Here is a 21,454-nt window from a genome sequence, read left to right as displayed (position 1 = left end):
TTTCATACAGATGTTCAAATCACAATTGTTAACAGGAAGGACTGGTCATCCAAACAAACAAAAGCATCATTATCAAGATTCACCCTCTACAAGATGACAGCAGATTAGGTCATGTGATATAAAACGAAACCCATCAGATGGTAGTGTTATATGGATGTATTGCTAATAGTTACGTCCGCAGTAATTAAAAATCCACACAATTAATTTATTATGGGTGCATCTTAAATGCAGAACACTGCAGCAATTCAGATTCGTAGTGCTGCGATAACACAGCCAGTCTTAACCGTGACAATTACTTTTGTAGAAAGTGATTTCTGAATGGCTTTTACAAGTTATATTACTTGACGTTTATCTTAAATTAGTTGCATAGTTGAGCAAGTTTCATAAAGCTATATGGGGTACAAAATGTTAGCTCAATGCACCACAACACACGATTAATCTAGGTAAGTTTAACTCGGTGTTAGTTTAAAATAAGATTTAATAACAACAATAACATACACACTGCCGTTCATTGCACGTATGATATAATGTATGGACTGGGACAGCCTTGCTTTGATTCTACATCTAAATTAGCTTTCTGTTAGCTCACGTTAGTTATGTCCACTAGTTGTATCAGCGATTCTTTGTACGAATATATGCTAGAAGAGCTTTAATAAAAGCCAAAAGTAACCTCAACACAATGTTTGTTACCTCAGTTTAATATGCCGGCTGCTGTTAGAAATCTCGATGTCAACCTTATGAACTCTTGTGTCTTAAAACTGTTGTTTGCCGTTGCAACCCATTTTAAAAAAGAGTGCCTTCATTCTATTGGTCACTATAGCACACGTGACCCAAGTAGGCATTTTGCTTTCCTCCAATGATGTTGCTTTTGCGTTTCCATACGTAGCTAAAACTGATTATTGATCTAAAATCCTCTGCTTTATTTACGCCTAATTTTCCTTTGTAATAGTTACTGAAACGAGACCCACTTATTTTGTTCCTATCACAAATGACTGTTTATGCTTTTCATTATTATGAGTTCGTATCGTAACTTTAGAAATGTACCTTTAGGGGATATTTTCATTCAAAGTTAATTGAGATATTGCTGCTAATTAATATTTGCACTTAGCAACGCTGGTGTGCTGCGGTTTACTATCATTCCCATCAGACTGAACCACGATAGCATCTTGTGGGGGAGTTTAACTGGTTGTACTAATTTAAGTAGAGTTATTATGAATATATTTATGTAAAAAGAAGCAGACGTGCGTTTTAAATTTATAATAGTGTCTAGTGAGAAATTAGGGCACAGTTTATACATGCGTATCTTATAAAAAAAAACCCTCTTTAAGTGGTACATTCCCGGGCCAGCCTTCAGTGTAACGCTACGGTGTAGCAGCTTCCTTTGCTAAGCGCTGAGCAGAGTAGAGGGCTCGTCCTCCGGCTAACAGCAAGCACCATGGCGTCAACTGAGATAGCGAGACAAGCGGTAAGTAGGCTATTTTACTCTGGAATTTCTTCGTCACATAAATCTAACATTTTCGATATGCATTCAACACATCAACGTCAATGATAAGTGATGCGATTTGAGTTGGATTTAACAAGCCACCACCCGGTCTCGTGCCTTTCAATCGCCATTCCATCCCAAATTTATTGTAGTACGGCTAACCTACATCAATTAAAAATATTGCTTTTATTATTTCCCACCATACCTTTTAGAATCACGTTAAACAGACTGTTCTAAGTAAAAGGCCAACAATCTCTATTGGTAGTGTTTTCTCAGCATAGGTACTTCCACCTTAAATCTTCTTCAATGCCATTTGATTTCCTGTGCTGGTATCGTTAGGTAAATTATCCTGATTTCTGTGGATGATAAAATCTAAAATCAGAAGTAGTAGACACGATTTATAAGGCGTCAAAGCAACACTGAGCTAACGGTAGGCCATTCATTCTGCACGCCCCCGTTTCAGCTCATTTCCGTTATTTCCGTTATGTTTACTCGCCCAATCCCCGCCGTTAACTTTGACACGGGCGTTGTCATGATTGTACATAAAATGTGAGGAAAACAGATTCTAGCTGGTTTTAGCCATTAAAGCATGTACATTTAAAGGCGTGTGTTAGCTTGGTCTGTTTTTGTAAGAAAGAGAAAAAAAATTGAAGCCACTTAACCCAGATGGGGTGCTTAGAATAGCTAGGCTGTGCAGTCAGATCTCCCTTTGTGGCCCAATGAATGAGACCGACTTGAGTGTCATGAAAAGCAGAGATGATTTCAGGAATGTTGCGCTTGCAGCTGAAGAGTATATAATCTGTCCAGCAAAATTCCCCTCAGTTTTCCCAAACATGCCTTTATCTGTCTAAAGCCAGTTTCACGCATCTAAATAATCCACAACTGTTCAGTAACATCAGCTTGCCTGGTTATTTTAAGGTTACCCTCAGACAGACTCTTTTTTTTTTTTTTTTTTTTATCTCCTTAAAGCTTTTCCACATTGCACAAAAACACTGTGTTATGTTGAGCCACATAATGGCTGGTTGTCTGAGGTTTAACTGTTGGAAAGCTCTTGTTTTGGCATATGATCCAAATACTTTGCTTTCCTGCAGCTCATAATATGGATGTAGACTGCAAAAATGAGACTTAGAGCAGTCTTGATGCTCATTACAAGCCACATGCCCCCCCCCCCACACACATACACACACCCACCCTAACAGTATGCTTTTTACTTTTACGTTGAGTAGCGACGTTTGGGAAGGTGAAATGAGACTAAAATGAGGATGCATTTTTTAAAATTTATTTATCGTTTCAGCTTTTTTTTTGTTTTTAAACATGAGAATGATGTCAGTGTGAACAGTGACACCTTTCCATATATGTACAATGTGGTTTCAAACTGTTACGACTGACGGAAGAAAGCTGCAGCTCAGAAAACAGGAAATGATTGAGACTGCACCTGAAGTCAGTCTCACCCACTAACGTTATATAAAAAAATGGAGGAAAAGGAGGTAATGTAAGTATTAGATGGTCATACAACATGATTTCTCTGCAGAATACTTGTCAGAATTAGATTTTTGCAAGAATTCACAGACATGGTAGCTCAGTACTTTTTTTTTTTTTAAAGATGTGTCTGTATAGAAAATGTTAGCCCTTGTTGTGTATGAAACTGATTCTTTATGTTCATGCCTTTCCTTTTTAGGGTGAAGGAGCTCGTGCTGTGCCTCTGGCAGGCCATGTTGGCTTTGACAGTATGCCTGACCAGCTGGTCAACAAGTCTGTCAACCATGGTTTCTGCTTCAATATCCTCTGTGTAGGTGGGTGGAACAAGTATATTCAGGCATTCATGTGATAAAGCTCTTCCTCGAGATACAAAGAAACACATTTTTTCACATGTTTGCAGGCTTCTTAGCTCCTGCCAGTTTTGGTTATTTTGTTGAGCAATAGGCTCTCGGTTGTTACTGAAAACTCAGAAGTATATGCAGATGCTTGGTAATAAAATTTTACAATTGCATTACTTTAGATATACTGCATAGTATATCCTGTAACAATGATGTAGCAGTCAGCAATGCTTTACTGTATTTTTTATTTAATGTTGGCAAAATGTTGCACATTAGCCTTACTAAATATTAGCACATACACTTATGTATACTGTTTCATCCGTATTAGCATTTTGTAAATGTAATTGCTATTTAATGTAGCAGTTCAGCAGTAAACATTAGCATTATTTAGGAGACAATATACTGTTTGTGTTATATCAGATTTAGAGTTATGTTAATTAAACTTGTTGGTCATTCGGGAAACTATATTTAGTGGTAGTTTGATATTGAATTATTAAGCGCGTATTTTATTACAGATGTGTTTCTTGTATTTTTCTGGTACATTGAGATCACTCAGAAGGCTCTGCTATAGTGGTTTTTAGGCAAAAGCCATAGTAAACTCTTAAATCCTAGTCATATTGCTGCTTGATGCTCTTTTTCAGTGGTACATTTTTACGCTGGTTTTGTTCATTTTGTATTTTACTTGGTGCTTCCTAATCATCTGCTAATTTACTATTTTAGAGAGACCTTAGTCTCATGGCATAATATCATAAATGCTCACAAGTGAGGTGTACACATCCATATAAAAAATTGCAACTTGTTTACTCTTTGCTGCATTTTTAATAACAGTCTTTATTTGATTTAGCCAAATTTTACTTCATTAAGTCGTACACTTCCAAATAACAAAACCAGTCATGGGATCCCATAAATAATAATTTAATGGTTCATGTACAGTCATTTCCACCTCCCTCTCTTGTCTTCCTTGTCCAGCTGGCTACAGCAAGACTAAATGAAGTACAGTATACTTCTTCAACTTAACCTCTCAAGCTTTAAAATATTATATCCATCAAGCCCACAGGTTCCTAAAAATGATCAGATCATTTAGTAATATACTATATGGAACTGATATGTGTCTATACGCTGCAACTGGTTCGCATTGTCACCATTAAAATTAGGACGAAGGTTCCTGCTTTAAATCCCAGCTGAGGATGTTGTATATGGTGATTATGCCTTCTCCATATGCATGTGTGGGTTTTTCTTTGGGCACTTTGCTTCCTCACATTGTCCTAAAACATGCATATTATTTTAAGAAGTTATGTGAGACTGGATCACTGATCCTGGACCAGTTTGCTTCTGTTCTAACTGTGTAGTACTTCTTAGAAAGCAGACAGTTTTCATTTCAAGGAAATTCTACCTCATGACTTTTGTGTGACATGTGGATATTTTCGAACTGCCTCTTGATTTTTAAAAAAAAAAAAAAAAAAAAAAAATTGGTGGCATCTGAATAGATGTATAGAAAAAATATTGAGATAAAAGCTCTCACTCACATTTAAATCTTTATATTTTGGTAAATTAAACACACACATAAAGATAGATGGAAATAACAAATTGCTGTGGATTTTGTCAGTGGCAGGGAGAAAAGCCATCACCAGAAGCTGGATAGTAAAGAGAGGCCCAGCTGCTCCTAGTTGAAGTCATGCATGAAATGGACATAATGAAGAAACTATCATACTTTTTTTTTTTTTTTTTTTTTTTAACAGACTGGGACAAATTAAACAGAAAATGAAAATACTGGTTGGAAGAAATTAGACCAATTGTAACTAATTGTGTTCAACAGAATAAACAAAGCTAGGTACTCTGGAGTTTATTCCACAGTTAAAACTGGATGTTGTTTTTATTTAGTTTGATGCAGTGGTGACAAAAAGATTGAGTATTGAATACAGTACCCTATTTTTTCTACCCATCATCCATTGTACTTGTTACTTGTTACTTAGATTATAATTTGTTCTTTTTTATCCTTTTAATTATTTTACTCCTGGGACAGACTGTTTTAGTTTAACAATATCAGAAATGTGTGTTAATTCTGCTTCAAGTAAAGGCAGTGAGTAGTTGAGTGATATAAGTGGTTTTTTGTATCATTCTAATGTATTTCTTTGTTTTCTCTTAAGGCTGAAAAGCTTACAGCCAAAATACGGAAACTGAGAGTGAATTAGCCACAAGTTGGCCATTCAAACTGTACTGACTATATATTTAATGTCGTATTTGAGTATGTACATTGAGGCATGTACATACCAGATGTGTCATATTTTCTTTGTTTGAAAAAAAGAAATAGGCTCCTGTTTCCCAGCAATCCTAAATTGGATTAAGCATTGTAGAACAAGAATGAAGAAATAATACTATTAAAAACATTTCTAAAATGAGTCGCCAAATTTTCCCCATGTCTCTGCAGTGACCTTTTTATTGCTCAAAATCAAGCATAGTGATGTCTCTAAAGAAACAGGCCAACACAGACTGGTCATATATTCATGGATAAAAATAGCTTTTCCTACTGAGAGAGCTCCATATCTGAGTCATCTAACAGCCTCTAACTGTAAAGGCTTGTCAAAATACATAATCGAGTAAGCTACTTTTGTCTTTTCTGGCCCTGGAAGCATTTAAATTGGCAAATCAGCATCAAGCCTGTTTTCATAAATGTGTCAGAAGAGTCTGATGTAAAGCTGTCAAAGTAAAACTGGATAAGTGGGGCAAGTATGATAGCAGTAAGTTGTCATTTAAATGGTGGCAAAGAAAAATCAAGACCCCTGTAACATATTTTTTCTGTTCATTGTTGCAGGTGAAACTGGTCTGGGCAAGTCCACGCTGATGGACACACTGTTCAACACCAAGTTTGAAGGTGAACCCACCCAGCACAACCAGCCAGGAGTCACACTGAAGTCCAACACCTATGAACTCCAGGAAAGCAACGTGCGCCTCAAACTCACTGTCGTCAACACAGTGGGTTTTGGAGACCAGATTAATAAAGAGGAGAGGTAAAACAATCTGCACAGCTCTCACATTTTTTGGGTGGGTGGGCTGATACCAGACGTTTTCTTCTGACTCTCTGTTAACAGTGATTGAATTTCTCAGAAATCCACACTTGGTTGTGCACATTCCAGGTTAACTCTGTGATCGCTTGGGGCTTTTTTTAGGCTCTCAGGTGTCATTCAGACTTGTACTTATCCTCAGGGATGAGAAATTAAATCTCCATCTCAAGTACATTTCTCTGCCATTTCAAAATGCCAACTTTCAGTACACAATCAGATGTAAGTAGTTTCCAGCCTAACATCTGAAGGATATCACCACCCCAAAGTCCATCTGGAAACTTGGCTGCTGCGTATGCCCACTAAATATTGTTATTGAACTTTCACTCCAAAAGGCAAATGCTAACTTTTCATCTTGTAAGAGGAACAGAAGGATGATATGTGAAGTCTAACTGTACTAGTAGTGCTGGGGTTATTTCCAAGCTCTCCACTGTGTAAAATGTAAATTTTAGAAGAAACAACATAGACTTAGTTTATTTTGTACTTGCTCAGAGCCATGCAACCTTATTCAGGGGAAATATCTATAACATTCCCACAAGCTGTGTCTTTGCTTTCTGGAAAGGGTGGTTGACATTTGAATCTTCCAGTAGCTGTCAGTAAACGGGGTCAGTACTGTTTCCTCATGACCTTTTTTTAGTACCATATGTTCAGTCCGGGTTTGGAAATAATGATCAACAATTTAATGACAGTTTTTAAAAAAACTGTTTCACTGTCTTGTCATAAAAAGATACAAACTTGCTAATTTGTTTGCATGATTTTAGGACATGTGTAGTGGGTTCTTTAAAATAACCAACTATACAATGCGTAAACTTGTGGGCTTTTTAGGATCCTGTGGGCTTAATGGTTTTGACATCAGTAGATGATGGATTATTGACAATACTGTGGGTTAACTGCAAATATTACCATCATGTAAAAAAATATATTTATTTCCCTTTTCCAATGTCTCCATCCTATTTTGTTTGTTAAAAGCTTTTTTTCTTTTTTTTCTCTTTTTGTGCTCTTTTTGTTTGCATTTGTTGCCCTAGAGTACTATGACCTGTGTTGTTAATGATCTACATTGACAAAAGAAGACAATGCTGAAAGTACCTCTCTTTTCCTTCTGTTTTCCAGCTATAAATCCATTGTGGAGTTCATTGATGCCCAGTTTGAAGCATATCTACAGGAAGAGTTGAAAATCAAGCGCACGCTACACAGCTACCATGACACCCGCATCCATGCATGCTTGTACTTCATTGCTCCAACAGGACACTCGCTCAAATCCCTTGACCTGGTGACCATGAAAAAACTGGATAGCAAGGTGAGCTCTGTTCTATTAGTAAATACAGAGTAAGGACAACTTAAAGCTTGTAGTAATGTTTTACTATTGGTAAGGCAAGTTTATTTGCATAGCACAATTCATGTACAAGACTACTAAAAGTACTAGTCTGGTTTTGCGCAGTTGTTTGACGCATGTGATCCATCTACTTAAGTCATTGATCTTAAAGTGTTTCCGACAATTTACCAAAATACAAGTTGGCTTGTTCTTGTTTCTGCATCGGTGTAGGTCAGCTGGTAAATGCACACTGCTCAGTTTCTGCTCCCTGGCTTTATATCAAGTCTTTTCCCCTTTTACTTATTTGCATGGAAGAACTTGCCTTTATACAAAGAGCCTGCTTAGTGTTTGCAGGAGCAGCTGTACCCTCCAGTCTGTGCCCACTTCCAGAACGGCACTTCTTCTGCATTCAAGCATTACTCTACTGGAGGGTCCTCCAGTTTGGTGTTGAGTACATGACATGCTTCAGGATGTGCTAAAGTAATAATGTACATTGGACCCAGAACATCCACTGCTGACAGCTACAGCAAACTGTTTTGGGAAAACAAATAGGTTGGAACTGTGTGGGAGACATGGCACAGTTATAAAAGTTGTGTGGGAGTAAAATTTTCCTTTTTCCACCAGTCAGTTGTGAGTAGCTCCTCTTATTTTTTCCTGGCTCTTTGACTCCATACTACCATCTTTGCTTGGACCAGTTTAATAGAGTAAAGATGGATAAAATAAGTCATTTATAGGCATTAGAATTTTGCTGCTCTCTTTGCTGCGTTTTACTAAATTTATCTCCTCACTGGTGAAAGTGTTGTTATCTACAATACATTAAGGCCTGACTTGCACTTCTTTTAGAGCTACAGAAATGTACTGCGTTGTGTGGAAATGATGAAGATAGAAATGGCAATTCACTACTATTTCCTTCAGGAAGCTGTCTTTCAAACTATTACTACATTCTCAGATAGACAGTGATTCGAACAGTTATGAAAGAAAATGGTTTACCTTTGTCTGCTACTGAATCCAGATGTTACTCAGTACAAAGTACAGCGCCAGAGTCGCTTGAATTGCAGTGTTTATAATCTTTTTTTGTTCCTTTCTAGCAACACTTCAGTGTCTTTCTAAATTTGGACTACAGAGGTGGAGCCTTTGAAAGAGCCAGAGCTGTTATAAATTTAACTTCATCTCTGACTCTGAATGACTTGATTATTTCTCTAATATTTTCAACCTACATTAATCTCTGCTTGTTTCTCACTTGCAGGTCAATATCATCCCAATCATTGCCAAGTCAGATGCCATCTCCAAGAGTGAACTGGCCAAGTTCAAAATCAAAATCACAAGTGAACTGGTCAGCAACGGAGTCCAGATCTACCAGTTCCCCACAGATGATGAATCTGTGGCTGAGATCAACTCCACCATGAACGTAAGGCTCACAGCTAGACTTCAACTGTGCTATTTGTCAGTTCTGCATTTACAAACCACATACTGCTTAATTCATATTAGAGATAAGCTTTACATAGCCGCTTTGCAATATTTTTATGAGCATACTGATGTCATTGAGTACAGGTATTATATCTGCTCAGACTGTCTGGAAACTGCCCTGCAGAGCGGTGTGATCAGTCGGCTCCTGCGGCAGGAAGTCAGCAGTGTGGGAATAAGCTTGTGTCGACTGACATATGAGCCAAGGCTCACTTGGCTATTTATTAACCCTGATCTGTGGAAATTCTTCAACTCTGTAACTTGCTTTTGTTCAGTCAGGTTACAGCTAATACAGACTGTTAATGTGTCCAGACTGTACATTTCTTACAGTGTTTTTCCCTCTGCTTCACAGAGCCATTTGCCCTTTGCCGTAGTTGGGAGTACAGAGGAAGTGAAGATTGGGAATAAGATGGTTAAGGCCCGGCAGTACCCCTGGGGGACAGTGCAGGGTAAGCCTGGTTTACATCCTGCACAGGAAATGGCACCATGTGCCCCCCTGACAGAGCTGTTGCAGTTACTCTCTGCCTTCATACTTGTCCTCAACTCTAACAACTGCTGTAAATGATCTGATTACTAGTTATGTAACATTATTTGGCTTCAGCATCCTCTCTGTCATTATATTGAATGTCAGAGAAGTAGCAGCTTTTTGCTGTCACAAATGTTAATGTCACTGACAGTATTCTAGTAGTCTCTTATTGATTTTCTTCGTCAGTCTATAATGCAAGTGTTTATTTCATAAAGACTTCAGCCTCAAAGCTAATTGTAGTTTGGTGTGTGTGACAATGCGTGGTTTTTTTTTTTTTTTTTTAAAATCCTGATTTTTATGCAAAACTATTTTTTTCTCCCACCCCGACAAGATATCATAGATCGATCTGGATCCTAGCAAAGTTCTTGATACTTTGATGTAGAACAGGAAAAATGAGGGAATCTTAAGAATTTTCGTCACTGCAAGACAACAAATAAAGATATCAATATGCAACAAACAACACAATATAGCCAAGGCAACATGCACTCATTACCAGTGAATCTCAGACTCTTATAATGTATACATATAAAATGAATGCAGAACTGTAACATATTGTGGAAATCACGTAATGGATGGTAATGAGCTGCTTGGCGGAGTTCTGCTCTCTGAGTACTTTTCTAGTTTCATTTGAAAGTGAATACACTGAATGACAGCTAAAAAAAGAACAGCATATCAGTGTCCTGATGAGTATAATCTATGTTGTATAATATTTCTGGCTTTCTAATCTTGCACTCATGTCTGTATACCCCCATCATGTGTACTCACATGATGTCACATGGTCTGCAGAAGGGTGCTGCGTTTGGTCTGGTAACAAAATCAATAGAGAAAACAACAGAACATGAACACTGCTCTGCTTTGTAGTAAAACTGTAGAAAGGAGCGAGTCTGATAATGCAGCTGTACGTAAACATACAGTGCTTGTATTTTCTCTTTCACATTTTCTGCAGTATGTTTTCACATCTATTGCACACTTTCCTGACCGTTGGTTAAAACACATGGCTTTCATCTGTGTCTCTTACAGTGGAAAATGAAAATCACTGTGATTTTGTCAAGCTCCGAGAAATGCTGATAAGAGTGAACATGGAGGACCTGCGAGAACAGACCCACACACGGCACTATGAGCTCTACCGCAGATGTAAGCTTGAGGAGATGGGCTTCAAGGATACCGACCCTGACAGCAAGCCCTTCAGGTTGTAGGCTCAAGGCAGTTTTTTTTTTTTTTCCATTTGCTTCTGCACCTGTAATATCCCGGCAAGTTGCTGTCTAAACTAGCTGTTCTTTTTTTTTGCCTTTTTGGTTATCAGTCTGCAAGAGACATATGAGGCAAAGCGGAATGAGTTCATGGGTGAGCTGCAAAAGAAGGAAGAAGAAATGAGACAAATGTTTGTCCAAAGAGTTAAAGAGAAGGAGGCTGAGCTCAAAGAAGCAGAGAAAGAAGTAAGAAATGGATGCAACAGTGATCTTAGTTCTTCATCTGTGTTGATTAAAACTCACAATTGCTTTTTTTTCACCACTGTTTAGCTCCATGAGAAGTTTGATCGTCTGAAGAAGCTCCATCAGGATGAGAAGAAGAAACTGGAGGAAAAGAAGAAGGCTCTGGATGATGAGCTTAATACATTCAAACAGAAAAAGACTGCAGCAGAGCTTTTGCAGAACCAAGCCCAGCAGGCAGGGGGCTCCACCACACTCAAGAGGGACAAAGAGAGGAAAAAGTAAGTATTGTTCTGTTCCTTTTGGATGTTTGCCTTCACAGCACAGGTGGAAGAGATCAGTTTTGGGATTATGGCGGTTGGGAAAGCTTTGCTGCTGTAAGTCTTGGTGATGGGATAGTGATGTTGACAATCGTTTCCTAAATTATTCTGCAAGCAAAAATGGGGGGAAAAAAAGAAGGCAAAACTGCTTAATGGCTTATCTGTCACCACTTGCTTATTAATCCACCTAAGGTTTATATAATTTAAACCGTATCAATAGGTTGTGGAAAGTCCCTAATCTCCCAGACTCTGTTTCTTCATGTCCTCATTCCTGACAGGGAAATCAGTGCTCCATTTTATTCTCTGAATAATAAGAGAGATTATAGATGGTCATAATTTTCACTCATTACCAGTGTTGAAAAATAAAAATCTGAGAGGACTGGAGAATGATGAAGCTGACAAGCTGTCTTCATCGAAGTAGTTAGGAGGCTGCCAAATGTCAGCAGTTTAAGTAAATTCCAGGCCAAAACCATGACACACACATTTCTCTTCATTCAAATATAAATCAGATACTCTGTAAACAGCCTTTTTGAAAGGTTTGGTGTAGACACATTAACAGGAAAAGGAAGTTATTATTTTAGTTGCATTATAACCAATTTGCATCTTCCTTCAGTTGTTATTTCTTCAGCAGCTTTCATCAATCCCTTTTTTTTTTTTTTTTTACATTTACATTTTTTACATTAAACGACTAGTTAAATTGAATGGTGAGATATGAGATAATCAGTTTGTTTAGCGGGATGTCTAACATCCTAATACCGCTATGCCACTAACAGTTATTGTTTTATTCATGGTGCAAGTCAACTTGTGTTTCAAGCCGACTGAGAAAAAGGAGCACTAAGAAGTTTTTGTAGAATTTCTTCTTTTCTTTTTCTGTTCTTTGTATTCACAGCCACTTTTATCTCTCTTTCTTTTTTTTTAAAGTTCTGGCTTGAATTGTCTTAAAGATGCAGCCGTTAAAGCTGAGCGATGTCTGGTCACTGGCTAAAACTGACATGTTGAGGTCTTGCACTTGAAGTGTTACCTGAATGATAATTGTGTTTATCTGTATTTAACTTTCAGGAGAATGTCATCATTTTCCATTTTAAATCCCCAGGAGACAGAAATTTTGTTGATGCTTGCTGTGTAGATGTGTGTCTCGTGAGTGCATGTGTCACCTATGTTGCATCCATAATGTTTTCCAGTTAACTCCTCCCACACTTGCTGCATGCTGCATGAGACACCTTTTCTGGTAAGGCTACCTTCTGAGTTACACCCCCAAAGGGAAGTAAACAATAATAATGACAGATGACGCTAATGATGCCGTTTAATGAACATCCTCCTTCCATGCAACCTCCTGATAGTCTGGTTAAAGCAGCCCAGACTTTGGAATATTACAATGTTTCTCCTGTACAGTTTGTTAGGAGTTGACTTGAAAGTGCGTGACCCTGTGAAAACGACTAAAATAGTCCTAAATTGCACAAATTTGATTTGTTGGCCTAAATTTCACAGCCTGTGCAATGATGAATTCAGAAAGTTGTGAGCTGCAGACATGTGGTATTTTGTGGTAGCATCTGTTCCCATCACATCATCGAACTGGTAGCGTTTACTGTCGCTATGCCAGCTTCTAAATCAACCAGTTTATTAGATCCCCACACACTCATTTGATGTACTGCTTCATCTTCCTCCCGGAATCCACAACAGTGTCTTTTTTTGTGGTTCATCCAAGTCCTTCCCCGGCCGACTCGGCTGTCACATAAAGATTCATTCAAGGCTGAAATGGGACACCAGGTCACACCAGGGCAGCAAAGAGCCCCAAGGCAGATCTCTATTTGCAGTGATGGCATGTTTAGTTGATTTCTCTGACATATGATGACCCCCACCAACACCACCCCCTTCCTCTTGGGTGAATATAAAAGCCAAATACACAGAGAGAAATGTGTTTTAGTCCACTCGACAGAGTGGAAGTGAATGAACACATTTGTGCTGCAATCTGTAAACTCCTCAAGCATTTCTGTTCTGTTCAAGTAGGGGTTTTGTTTGGCACAAAATCACAACCAAAAACAATCATCATTTGTTCGTCATTCAGAGGCAGGATGAAAACATCTTAAAGATGTAGACGATTCTTTCACCTTCACCTATCCACGCAAACCTTCTGTGTTGCTTCAAAAGCATGATTTCCTCTAAATTTGCCGTTGCTCATGTTTTACTGTGTGTTGTGATGTTTTAACTCGTAAACAGAAAGCAATAACAGCAATTCTCTCTTATTTCCAGCTGAGGATTCCTGTAGAAAAAGTGCTCCCTTGTGACCATCCTGCTGTGAATGAGTTTCCATCCCCATCATCTTTTTACAGTACCCCTTCCTCACCCGCACCCAAAACCCCATAACTCCACCCCTCATATGCTTCCTCCCCCATGCTCTGTGGAAGACGCTCAGCTATCAGTTTGACATTGCCTTTTTTCCCCTGAATGATGCTTGTTGGTTTCATAGATTGTACAAGCGATCATTCAACTTGTTCTTTTTTATACAGATTTATAGAATGCATTCCATATTTTATACTCAGTGATTCTTTGCATGATGTGAGCTTTTTTAAAAGAAAAAAACAAAAGCAACTATGACTACTTGTATGTTGGGCAGAAATGTGTTGGGGCTAAAGAGAAACATGCATCAAAAATTTGGGACCTGAATATGTTCAGGCTTTGAGATTGTGGAAGATTAAAGAGAGAAGTGAAAATGTATTAACTACCATTTGAATGTGAATTAGTAGTGAAGCAGAACTAGTTTCCCAAAATTGTGGCAGTTATCTAGATAAGATTGCCCATATAAAAAATGGATTACAAATGTGTCATTTTCATCGTGAATGTCTTGTATTCAGTGGGAACTAAGAATGATTGTGTCAAACATGGACTAGTTCTGTCTTGCTGGAAGAAGGGAATTGGAGATTTAATATGTCCCTTTACTGATGTTTCACTTTAGCCTGATGCATGAGTAGATGCGAGCCTGATCTTTTTACCATTTCTCCCATACCTCATTCATTATGTGTTCTGTGCATACTTGTATTAGCTTTCACATTCGCACTTTGTTTTATGCCCAAATGTGATGTTTTTTCTAAGTATATGTTAATGTTGTCAGTGCAATTGTAACTTTTTTATATACTTATTGTTAGGGAGCATTTACAATTCAAGTCAAAATTATCTCCATTGTCCTTCGGGGACCAATGTTTGTGTAAGTGTTCACTCATAAAAGAAAATCATCTTTAAAAAAAATGATAATAAAAGCCCTTTTTTCACCAAACAATGCAGCTGTGGCCATAATCATTGTCTGAGACAAGTATTACTGTAAATTAGTGAGTGTTTGATGAGCCAGTGAAGGTGCTGTATCTCTGTGATTAGACATGAAAGGTTTGCTGATGAATTGCAGTTATAAAAAAATGGCCATTAAGTTTGACTTTAAAAAAATGGTTTCCCTTTGGCGTACATTTGTCTCCATAGAGGACATTATGGCTCTCATTTTCCCTCAACGTCTCAAAATGCTCATCTCAAATGCTTCATCCAATAGATTAGTAATCTTAAAGTGTAAATATTTCTTGATATTCTGAATTGTTGGGCAGGTGTTGACATCTGGTTTTTTTTTTTTTTTTTTGGTTTTTTTTTTCAAACCAAACTTTATAAAGCATTTTCCATACAAAAGCAAAATAAATTGCTGTACATAATATTTTAGACCCTTTCAAGCAGCAAAGTCCTTATGATAATAGTTTATGAAAGTATATTTATACCACGTGGTACTTAGGTCAAAATACAACAGTGTAAGAATCATTCCTTGCTCCCAATCCTCAGCTCACTGGTTGTGTGATTTTACTTTCCTTTGCAGTAATCCTTGGCTCTGCACTGAGTAGTCCCTCAGCCCTCAAGCTTTTCTAAGAGACCAGCCTTTGTGGGTACTGAGTACCTCAAATGAGACCAGAGGCTGTGTGGACCCAATCCTTCAGTGTTTTTAATCATACATGCTCTGTTGTATAATGGGTTAATGACACTGCTGCTTTAACCTCAACTCAAGCTATTTAAATCTTGAATTATTACCTGTTGCTTCTCTGTACTGATACATGCTGTCACTAACAGCTTTTCCACTTCAGTCATGGCAACGATGAAAGAAGCACGTATTAATTGATTGTCAAGTTTGAATATGCATTTTTATCATTAACTTTGGACTTTACCAGCTACCATAGTTAGCTGTATTATAATTAATCCAGGAGCTTTTCTCTCTCCCAGACTGAGTATTTCCCTTTTTCTCTAACTGCCGGCTATGTCTCTCTTTGTCTCTTTAGCTTCTTTTAATCTGTTTTGACCACCTGAAGAGGAGATTGCAGCTTCAGCAAGATCTAAGCACCCTTTACCTCTTCCTGTTTTTCTCGCTGTGTCAACCTTTTATTCTCCTCATCACATCTCCTTTTGTTAAATATGGCCTTATGTGGACTCGCATGGTATTTCTGACCCCCGCTCCTCTAATGCAGCTCTATACCCAGGCAGGTCGGGAACCAGGCACAGTTTAAAAATGCTATTGTGTCTTAATGTACATAGAGAGACTCTTGTAGTTATTAGAAGTCAGGGAGGCTCTTGGGTGAAATCATCATTTGAACTTTTTTTAAAATTAGATTGAAATAATCTGCACTATGCACTCATTTGAAAAGATTTTAAGTAGGAAGCCGATAAAAAAAATATATATATAAGAGAAGAAATAGAAAACACAAGAAAAGCTTGCAGTTTAAAATAAACTGAGGACAGAAGTGTGCACTGCACCATATCATGAAGTTCAGTAAAACGAGTAGGTGTTCCCTTCTTTCTTTGAATCACTCTGAAATAAAGATGTGCTGCTTTCATTGTTTTTTTAAACACCAGTTTAAATTTAGTCTTAATGATGGAAAAGCCAAAGCAATCTTGATGGTTCCCTTGTTTACATGACACTGTTAAATACCATGGAAGTCACATGCCATGGCCTTTTATTACACATTGTGCTTTAATACTCACCAGCCTGTTCTATATTTTGCATGCATCCTATTTTCTTTTTAAATTAAATTTTATTACTGCTGTGATCTTGGATCTGCTTGATTTTTTTTATTTTTTTTTGTCCCTAATTCAGTTTTGAAATATCTTACCTTCATCGCTGTTTTTCTTCAAAATGGTGCATATAATTCATGTATATTTGCTCTCTCCTTTTATTTCAGCTCCCATTTTGCCAAATTTTTAGTATTAAATGGAGTGGAACTGAATCCCAGATATGAGTGTTTAAAAATATTCTTGCATTTATATAATTTATAAGGATATATTTTGTGTATTGGAGTGGAGATTTGTTGTTTATTACCTATGATCATTGAACGTGGTTCTGAGTGTGAAGTGACATTTTGTTGTCAGGATTTGCCATACATTTTTCTAGTATCAGTCATCACCTTATGTTAGTCAAAACCTCTTCCACACCACAAATGACTCTGTAACTTACTTTAGTTTGATTCCATTGATGTACATTTTGAATAAAAAAAACAAAGTGACTCAACCTTTACACTTTTCTCTCTTCTTTAGTAAAAATTTACACTTCTCTTAAACTTTTCCTTTTGAGTAACTATGTCCTGTTTTAATGGCTTTTACATTTACAAGCTCCAGTGAAGTTGGGATGTTATGTAAAATGCAAATAAAACAGAATAAAATGATTTGCAATCCTTTTTAAACTATGTATTTAGTAAATATTCTCTCATTTAGAATTTGATGTCTGTAACACGTTCTAAAACAGCTGGGACAGGAACATGTTTACCACTGTGTTGCATCATCTTTTTTGACAACACTCAAGGGTTGTATACTGAGGACACTAATTGTTGAAACTTTGTGTAATTCTTTCTATTATTGTTTGATGTACAACTTCAAGTGCTATTTTGCACTTCATAATGTGCCACACATTTTCAACGGGAGACAGGTCTAATATCTGCACTCTTTTAGTGTGAAGGCATGCTGTTTCAACATTTGCAGAATGTGGCATTGTCTTGCTGAAATAAGCAGGGACGTCCCACAAAAAGACGTCACTTGAATGCAGCATGTTGCTTCAAGTTATCCCTAACACACCTCCACACCATCACAGATGCTACTGTTCAAACTTTGGACTGGTACTCAAGGTAGTCCTTTTCCTCTGCCCAGAGGACACGACATCTATGATTTCCAAAAACTATATGAAATGTTGACTCATCAGACCAACTTGCACTTTCAGATGTAGCGACAAATTTTTAACTGGCAAAGGTTTTCTGAAGTGTTCCTGACCCTACATGATCATGTCCTTTACACAATGAGGATGTTGGTTTTTAACACAGTGCTGCCTGAGGGATTGAAGGTCATGGTCATTTGATACTGGTGTTCAGCTTTGAATCAAGTATTATGTGAATATAATATAACATGCAACAATTTCTCCAGATTTTCTGAATCTTTTAGTGATATTATGGAATGTAGATCATTAAATCCCTAAGTTTCTTGCAATTTTCATTGAGAAACATCGTTCTGGAAATGTTGGATGTTTTGCTTGTGCTTCTGTTCACAAAGCAGCCTGATCATTGCTTGTCAAGAACCAATCCTTCAGTGATGCTCCTTTAATACCCTGTCACAACACTGATATGTTTCCAGTTAAACCTGTTTACCCATGGAGCGTTCCAAACTCTCATTACTCAACTCCCTCAGACTTTTGTTTCTCCTGTACCAGCTTTTTTTTTTTTTTTTTTAACTTTGTTGCTGTTATTAAATTAAAAATGAGTGAATATTTGCAACAAAACAATAAAGTTTATCAGTTTGAACAGTAAATAACTTGTCTTTGTATATTCAGTTGAATATAGAATAAGATTTTCGAGAATATCCCAACTTAATTGGGATTAGTGCTGTGGAAAGTGAAATCTTTCTATTCAGACAGCTGAGCAGTTTCCATACTGTGACATATTTATTTATGTATGTCTCTGAATTTACTATATGGCAACAGTACTATAAAAACACTCAATGTTAGAGCCTCACCACCCAAAAAAGAGCACGGAATATAACTTTGAGCTTTGAAAAATATTTTGCATTCTTTCATTCATTATTCTAACTGCAAAGTCCGATGAAGGGTCACGGGGGAGGTGGAGCCTTTCCCAAATATTTTGCATCTTCCTTTTAAATATTTTACTGTCTAAAACCACCGTTCTACCCATCAACTGTTCCTTCCATAATACTCCTGACACTGCTTTACAGTCAGGAGATATTAGATACTTGGGAATAAACATCTCACCCAGACTGTCAGACCTTATAAAGCTAAATTATGTCCCTCTACTAAAAACAATTGAGGACGATCTCACACGGTGGAAATCTTTACCCATATCACTAATGGGAAGAGTTGCAACTATAAAAATGATGATTCTACCTAAAATCAATTATCTGTTTTCAATGATCCCCATTAAACCTCCCTCCACCTGGTTTAAATCACTGGACTCTAATGTTACTAGATTTCTCTGGAAAGACAAACCACCACGGATTAGTCTAAAAACACTCCAGAAGACTAAAGATAGCGGTGGCTTAGACTTGCCTAATTTCCAAAATTACTTTATAAGCAATAGACTACAATACATCTCTAAATGGCTTAAACCTAGCTATCTAGATGAACCATGGCTTAATATAGAAGAAGCTATGTGTGAGGATATGGCAATTTCAGACCTGCCATTTATCAGCACAGCTGTCAAACGCCAAAAATGCTTTAAAAGCATTAATATCAGCTCCTCACTAATGGCCTGGTGGGAATTTCTTAAACTAACCAAATCCTTGCTTATTCCATGCAAACTTACACCTATTTGGAACAATCCCGACATCCAGCAAAACCGGAAAATGATAAACTTCCCTCAGTGGAAGAATAAAGGAATAAAACAGTTAGAACATTTAATAGAAAATGGGAACTTTCTCCCTTTTGATACAATTACTTCACGATATGAAATCAGCAGCACAAAATTCTTAGAATACCACCAACTTAAATCTATTATAGGTAAGAAATACACCCCTGATCAATTAAACTTGCAGCTACCTATCAGGGCTGCAGAATTCTTAAATCTCAATGCCCCGAAACTGTTATCCAAAATATATAGATTACTATCAAAGCTAGACGATTCCATATGTCTCCCAACTTCTAAATGGGAAGCAGACTTATCCAGTAACTTTGACCAAAATGAATGGTCACAAATCTGTTCAAATACATTTACAATGACTAAGAATTCAAACATGCAACTAATACAATTTAAAATTCTGCATAGAACTCATTATACAGGACACAGGATGTTCAGGATGGGTCTGTCACAATCAAACATCTGTCCACACTGCACTGGCAACACAATTGACAGCTACTACCATGCTTTGTGGTCTTGCCCACCTGTCCAGGAATTCTGGTTTCAGGTATGTAAAGATCTGTCAAATTGCTTCAAATGTAACATCCCTACAAACCCCAAACTGGGCCTACTGGGTTACTTGGGTGAAATTAACATAGAATTTAATTCTGCAAACTTAATCCTCACCAGTTTATGTATCGCAAAGAAAACTATCCTTCTAAACTGGAAAAGCAAACAAAGTCTGTGTATCCAGCAGTTCAGAAATCTCTTATTAGATCACATCAGTGTCGAGATGATGTCTGCCTCCTCAAGAGATCAGTCAGCTGAACTTTATTCCCTCTGGTCCCCTGTGATCAGCTCCATCACTTAGTATGGGGGGAGAATGTGACCTTATTGCGCTCGGGGTTGGTGGCCGGTTGGGGTTCTCTGGGGGCTGTGGGTCTGTGGTGGGCTCCTGGGGGGGGGATTTTGACTGCTCCATTGCTGGAGTGGCTAGGTTTCTAGCCCTACTGTGGACCTGGATGGGCCAGCGGCTGGAGTTGCCGCGCAGCGGCGGGGCGAGGTCGCTGGCGGGCGTGACTCCGTAACGGGCGCCTGTGCCGCCGTGGGGTGGGCTGGGCGGGGTCCCGGGCTCCGGTGCCCGGGGTTGTCCCCTGCCTCTTGGGGGTGGGGGGTCGGCTTGTGCCGGGGGGGGGCTGGGCTGACCTGGACCTGCCGCTGCGGCGGCGGGCAGGTACGTGCTCTGGTGCCTGGTTGCGACCCTGGGACTTGTTGAGTGGGGGGTGTTTGATAGTGTGGATGGGATGTGAGTGTGTATGGAGGGATGTGTGTAGGGGGTGTGCGTTGAGGACTGGTGGCGGTACATAGGTATGTGGATGTGTGTGGGTGGGGAAGTGTGATGATGCGTGTGTGGGGGGGGTGTCGTGGTGTCTGTGGGGGGGGTAGTGCCGTGTGTGTAGGGGAGTGGGGTGATGCGTGTATGTGGGGAGTGGCGGTGGTGCATGTATACGGGTGTGTGTATGGGGGGGGAGGAGGGGGGAGGGGGGGGGGCGTGCTGTCTGTGTGTGTGTGGGGGGGGGGCAGGGGTGTATGTATGGGGGAGTGGGTGGTGCATGTGTGTGGTAGGTTGGTGGATAAGTGTAGATATGATGGATGGGAGTGGGGGAGATTTGGATGTGACGTGGGGGTCAGGAGGATGGTTTTAAGGGTGGGCTGAACGGGTGGCTGGGTGGACCTGAATGTGTCCGGAAGTGTGTGTGTGTGTGGCTGTAGGTGTGTGCTGAGACAGTGTGAAGTGCCGATGTGTGGACAAGGGGGGGACTTCATGTCCCCAGGTGGGGGTGTCCTCTGTGAGTGAGGGGGCGGTGGACAATCGGTCTGGGATTCCCCTTCTGCCGCCCCGCCTCCTCTTTGTCCTCGTGCCCCCCTTCTGCATGTGGTGGGTTGGTCCCCTCTTGGGTCGGTGATGACTCTCTGGTTAGAGTCGCCGAAGGCTCTGGTTACGGGGATGGCTGTCCCCGGCTTGTCCTGGTCCTTGGGGGGCCCTGGGAGTAGGGGGCATGCCCAGTGCTGCGGGCGGCTCACCTTCTGGAGGAAAGTGAGCTTTCCTCCAGACTTAAATCCCTCAACCCCTCTTCCTCCCCGCTCCCCATCACACACAGGCAGGGTATTGGGAGGTGTGCACGTGGCGCTGGGTGG

At 39.1% G+C, this 21,454-nt stretch overlaps 1 protein-coding gene across 4 annotated transcripts; it reads left to right on the top strand.

Moving 5' to 3' along the window:
* Positions 1-1,391: 1,391 nt before the first annotated feature.
* Positions 1,392-18,115, top strand: septin6 (septin 6). Of its 4 annotated transcripts, XM_079250348.1 has the most exons (11): positions 1,392-1,465; positions 3,162-3,276; positions 6,113-6,308; positions 7,470-7,656; positions 8,918-9,079; positions 9,488-9,584; positions 10,682-10,850; positions 10,965-11,097; positions 11,182-11,372; positions 12,593-12,639; positions 13,662-15,214. In XM_079250348.1, exons 1-10 carry the CDS (start codon positions 1,436-1,438, stop codon positions 12,594-12,596), a joined length of 1,284 nt encoding a protein of 427 aa, XP_079106474.1. In that variant the 5' UTR covers positions 1,392-1,435; the 3' UTR covers positions 12,597-12,639; positions 13,662-15,214. The 4 variants fall into 4 exon arrangements, with proteins under 4 accessions (XP_079106474.1, XP_079106472.1, XP_079106471.1 ...); XM_079250346.1 differs by lacking the exons at positions 12,593-12,639; positions 13,662-15,214 and adding an exon at positions 15,713-18,115; XM_079250345.1 differs by lacking the exons at positions 12,593-12,639; positions 13,662-15,214 and adding an exon at positions 15,259-15,706.
* Positions 18,116-21,454: the final 3,339 nt, after the last annotated feature.

Source organism: Telmatherina bonti (genome assembly GCF_933228915.1).
Source record: "Telmatherina bonti genome assembly, chromosome: 12".
Classification (NCBI taxonomy): domain Eukaryota; kingdom Metazoa; phylum Chordata; class Actinopteri; order Atheriniformes; family Telmatherinidae; genus Telmatherina; species Telmatherina bonti.
This window is presented reverse-complemented; position numbering and strand designations above follow the sequence as displayed.

Excerpts from the sequence above, each read along its gene's own strand:
- septin6 (XM_079250345.1), top strand. The coding sequence starts at position 1,436 with ATGGCGTCAACTGAGATAGCGAGACAAGCG. Across the intron at positions 11,098-11,181 it reads TCAAAGAAGCAGAGAAAGAA|CTCCATGAGAAGTTTGATCG; the intron begins GTAAGAAATGGA and ends ACCACTGTTTAG. Across the intron at positions 11,373-15,258 it reads AGGGACAAAGAGAGGAAAAA|TAATCCTTGGCTCTGCACTG; the intron begins GTAAGTATTGTT and ends TTTCCTTTGCAG.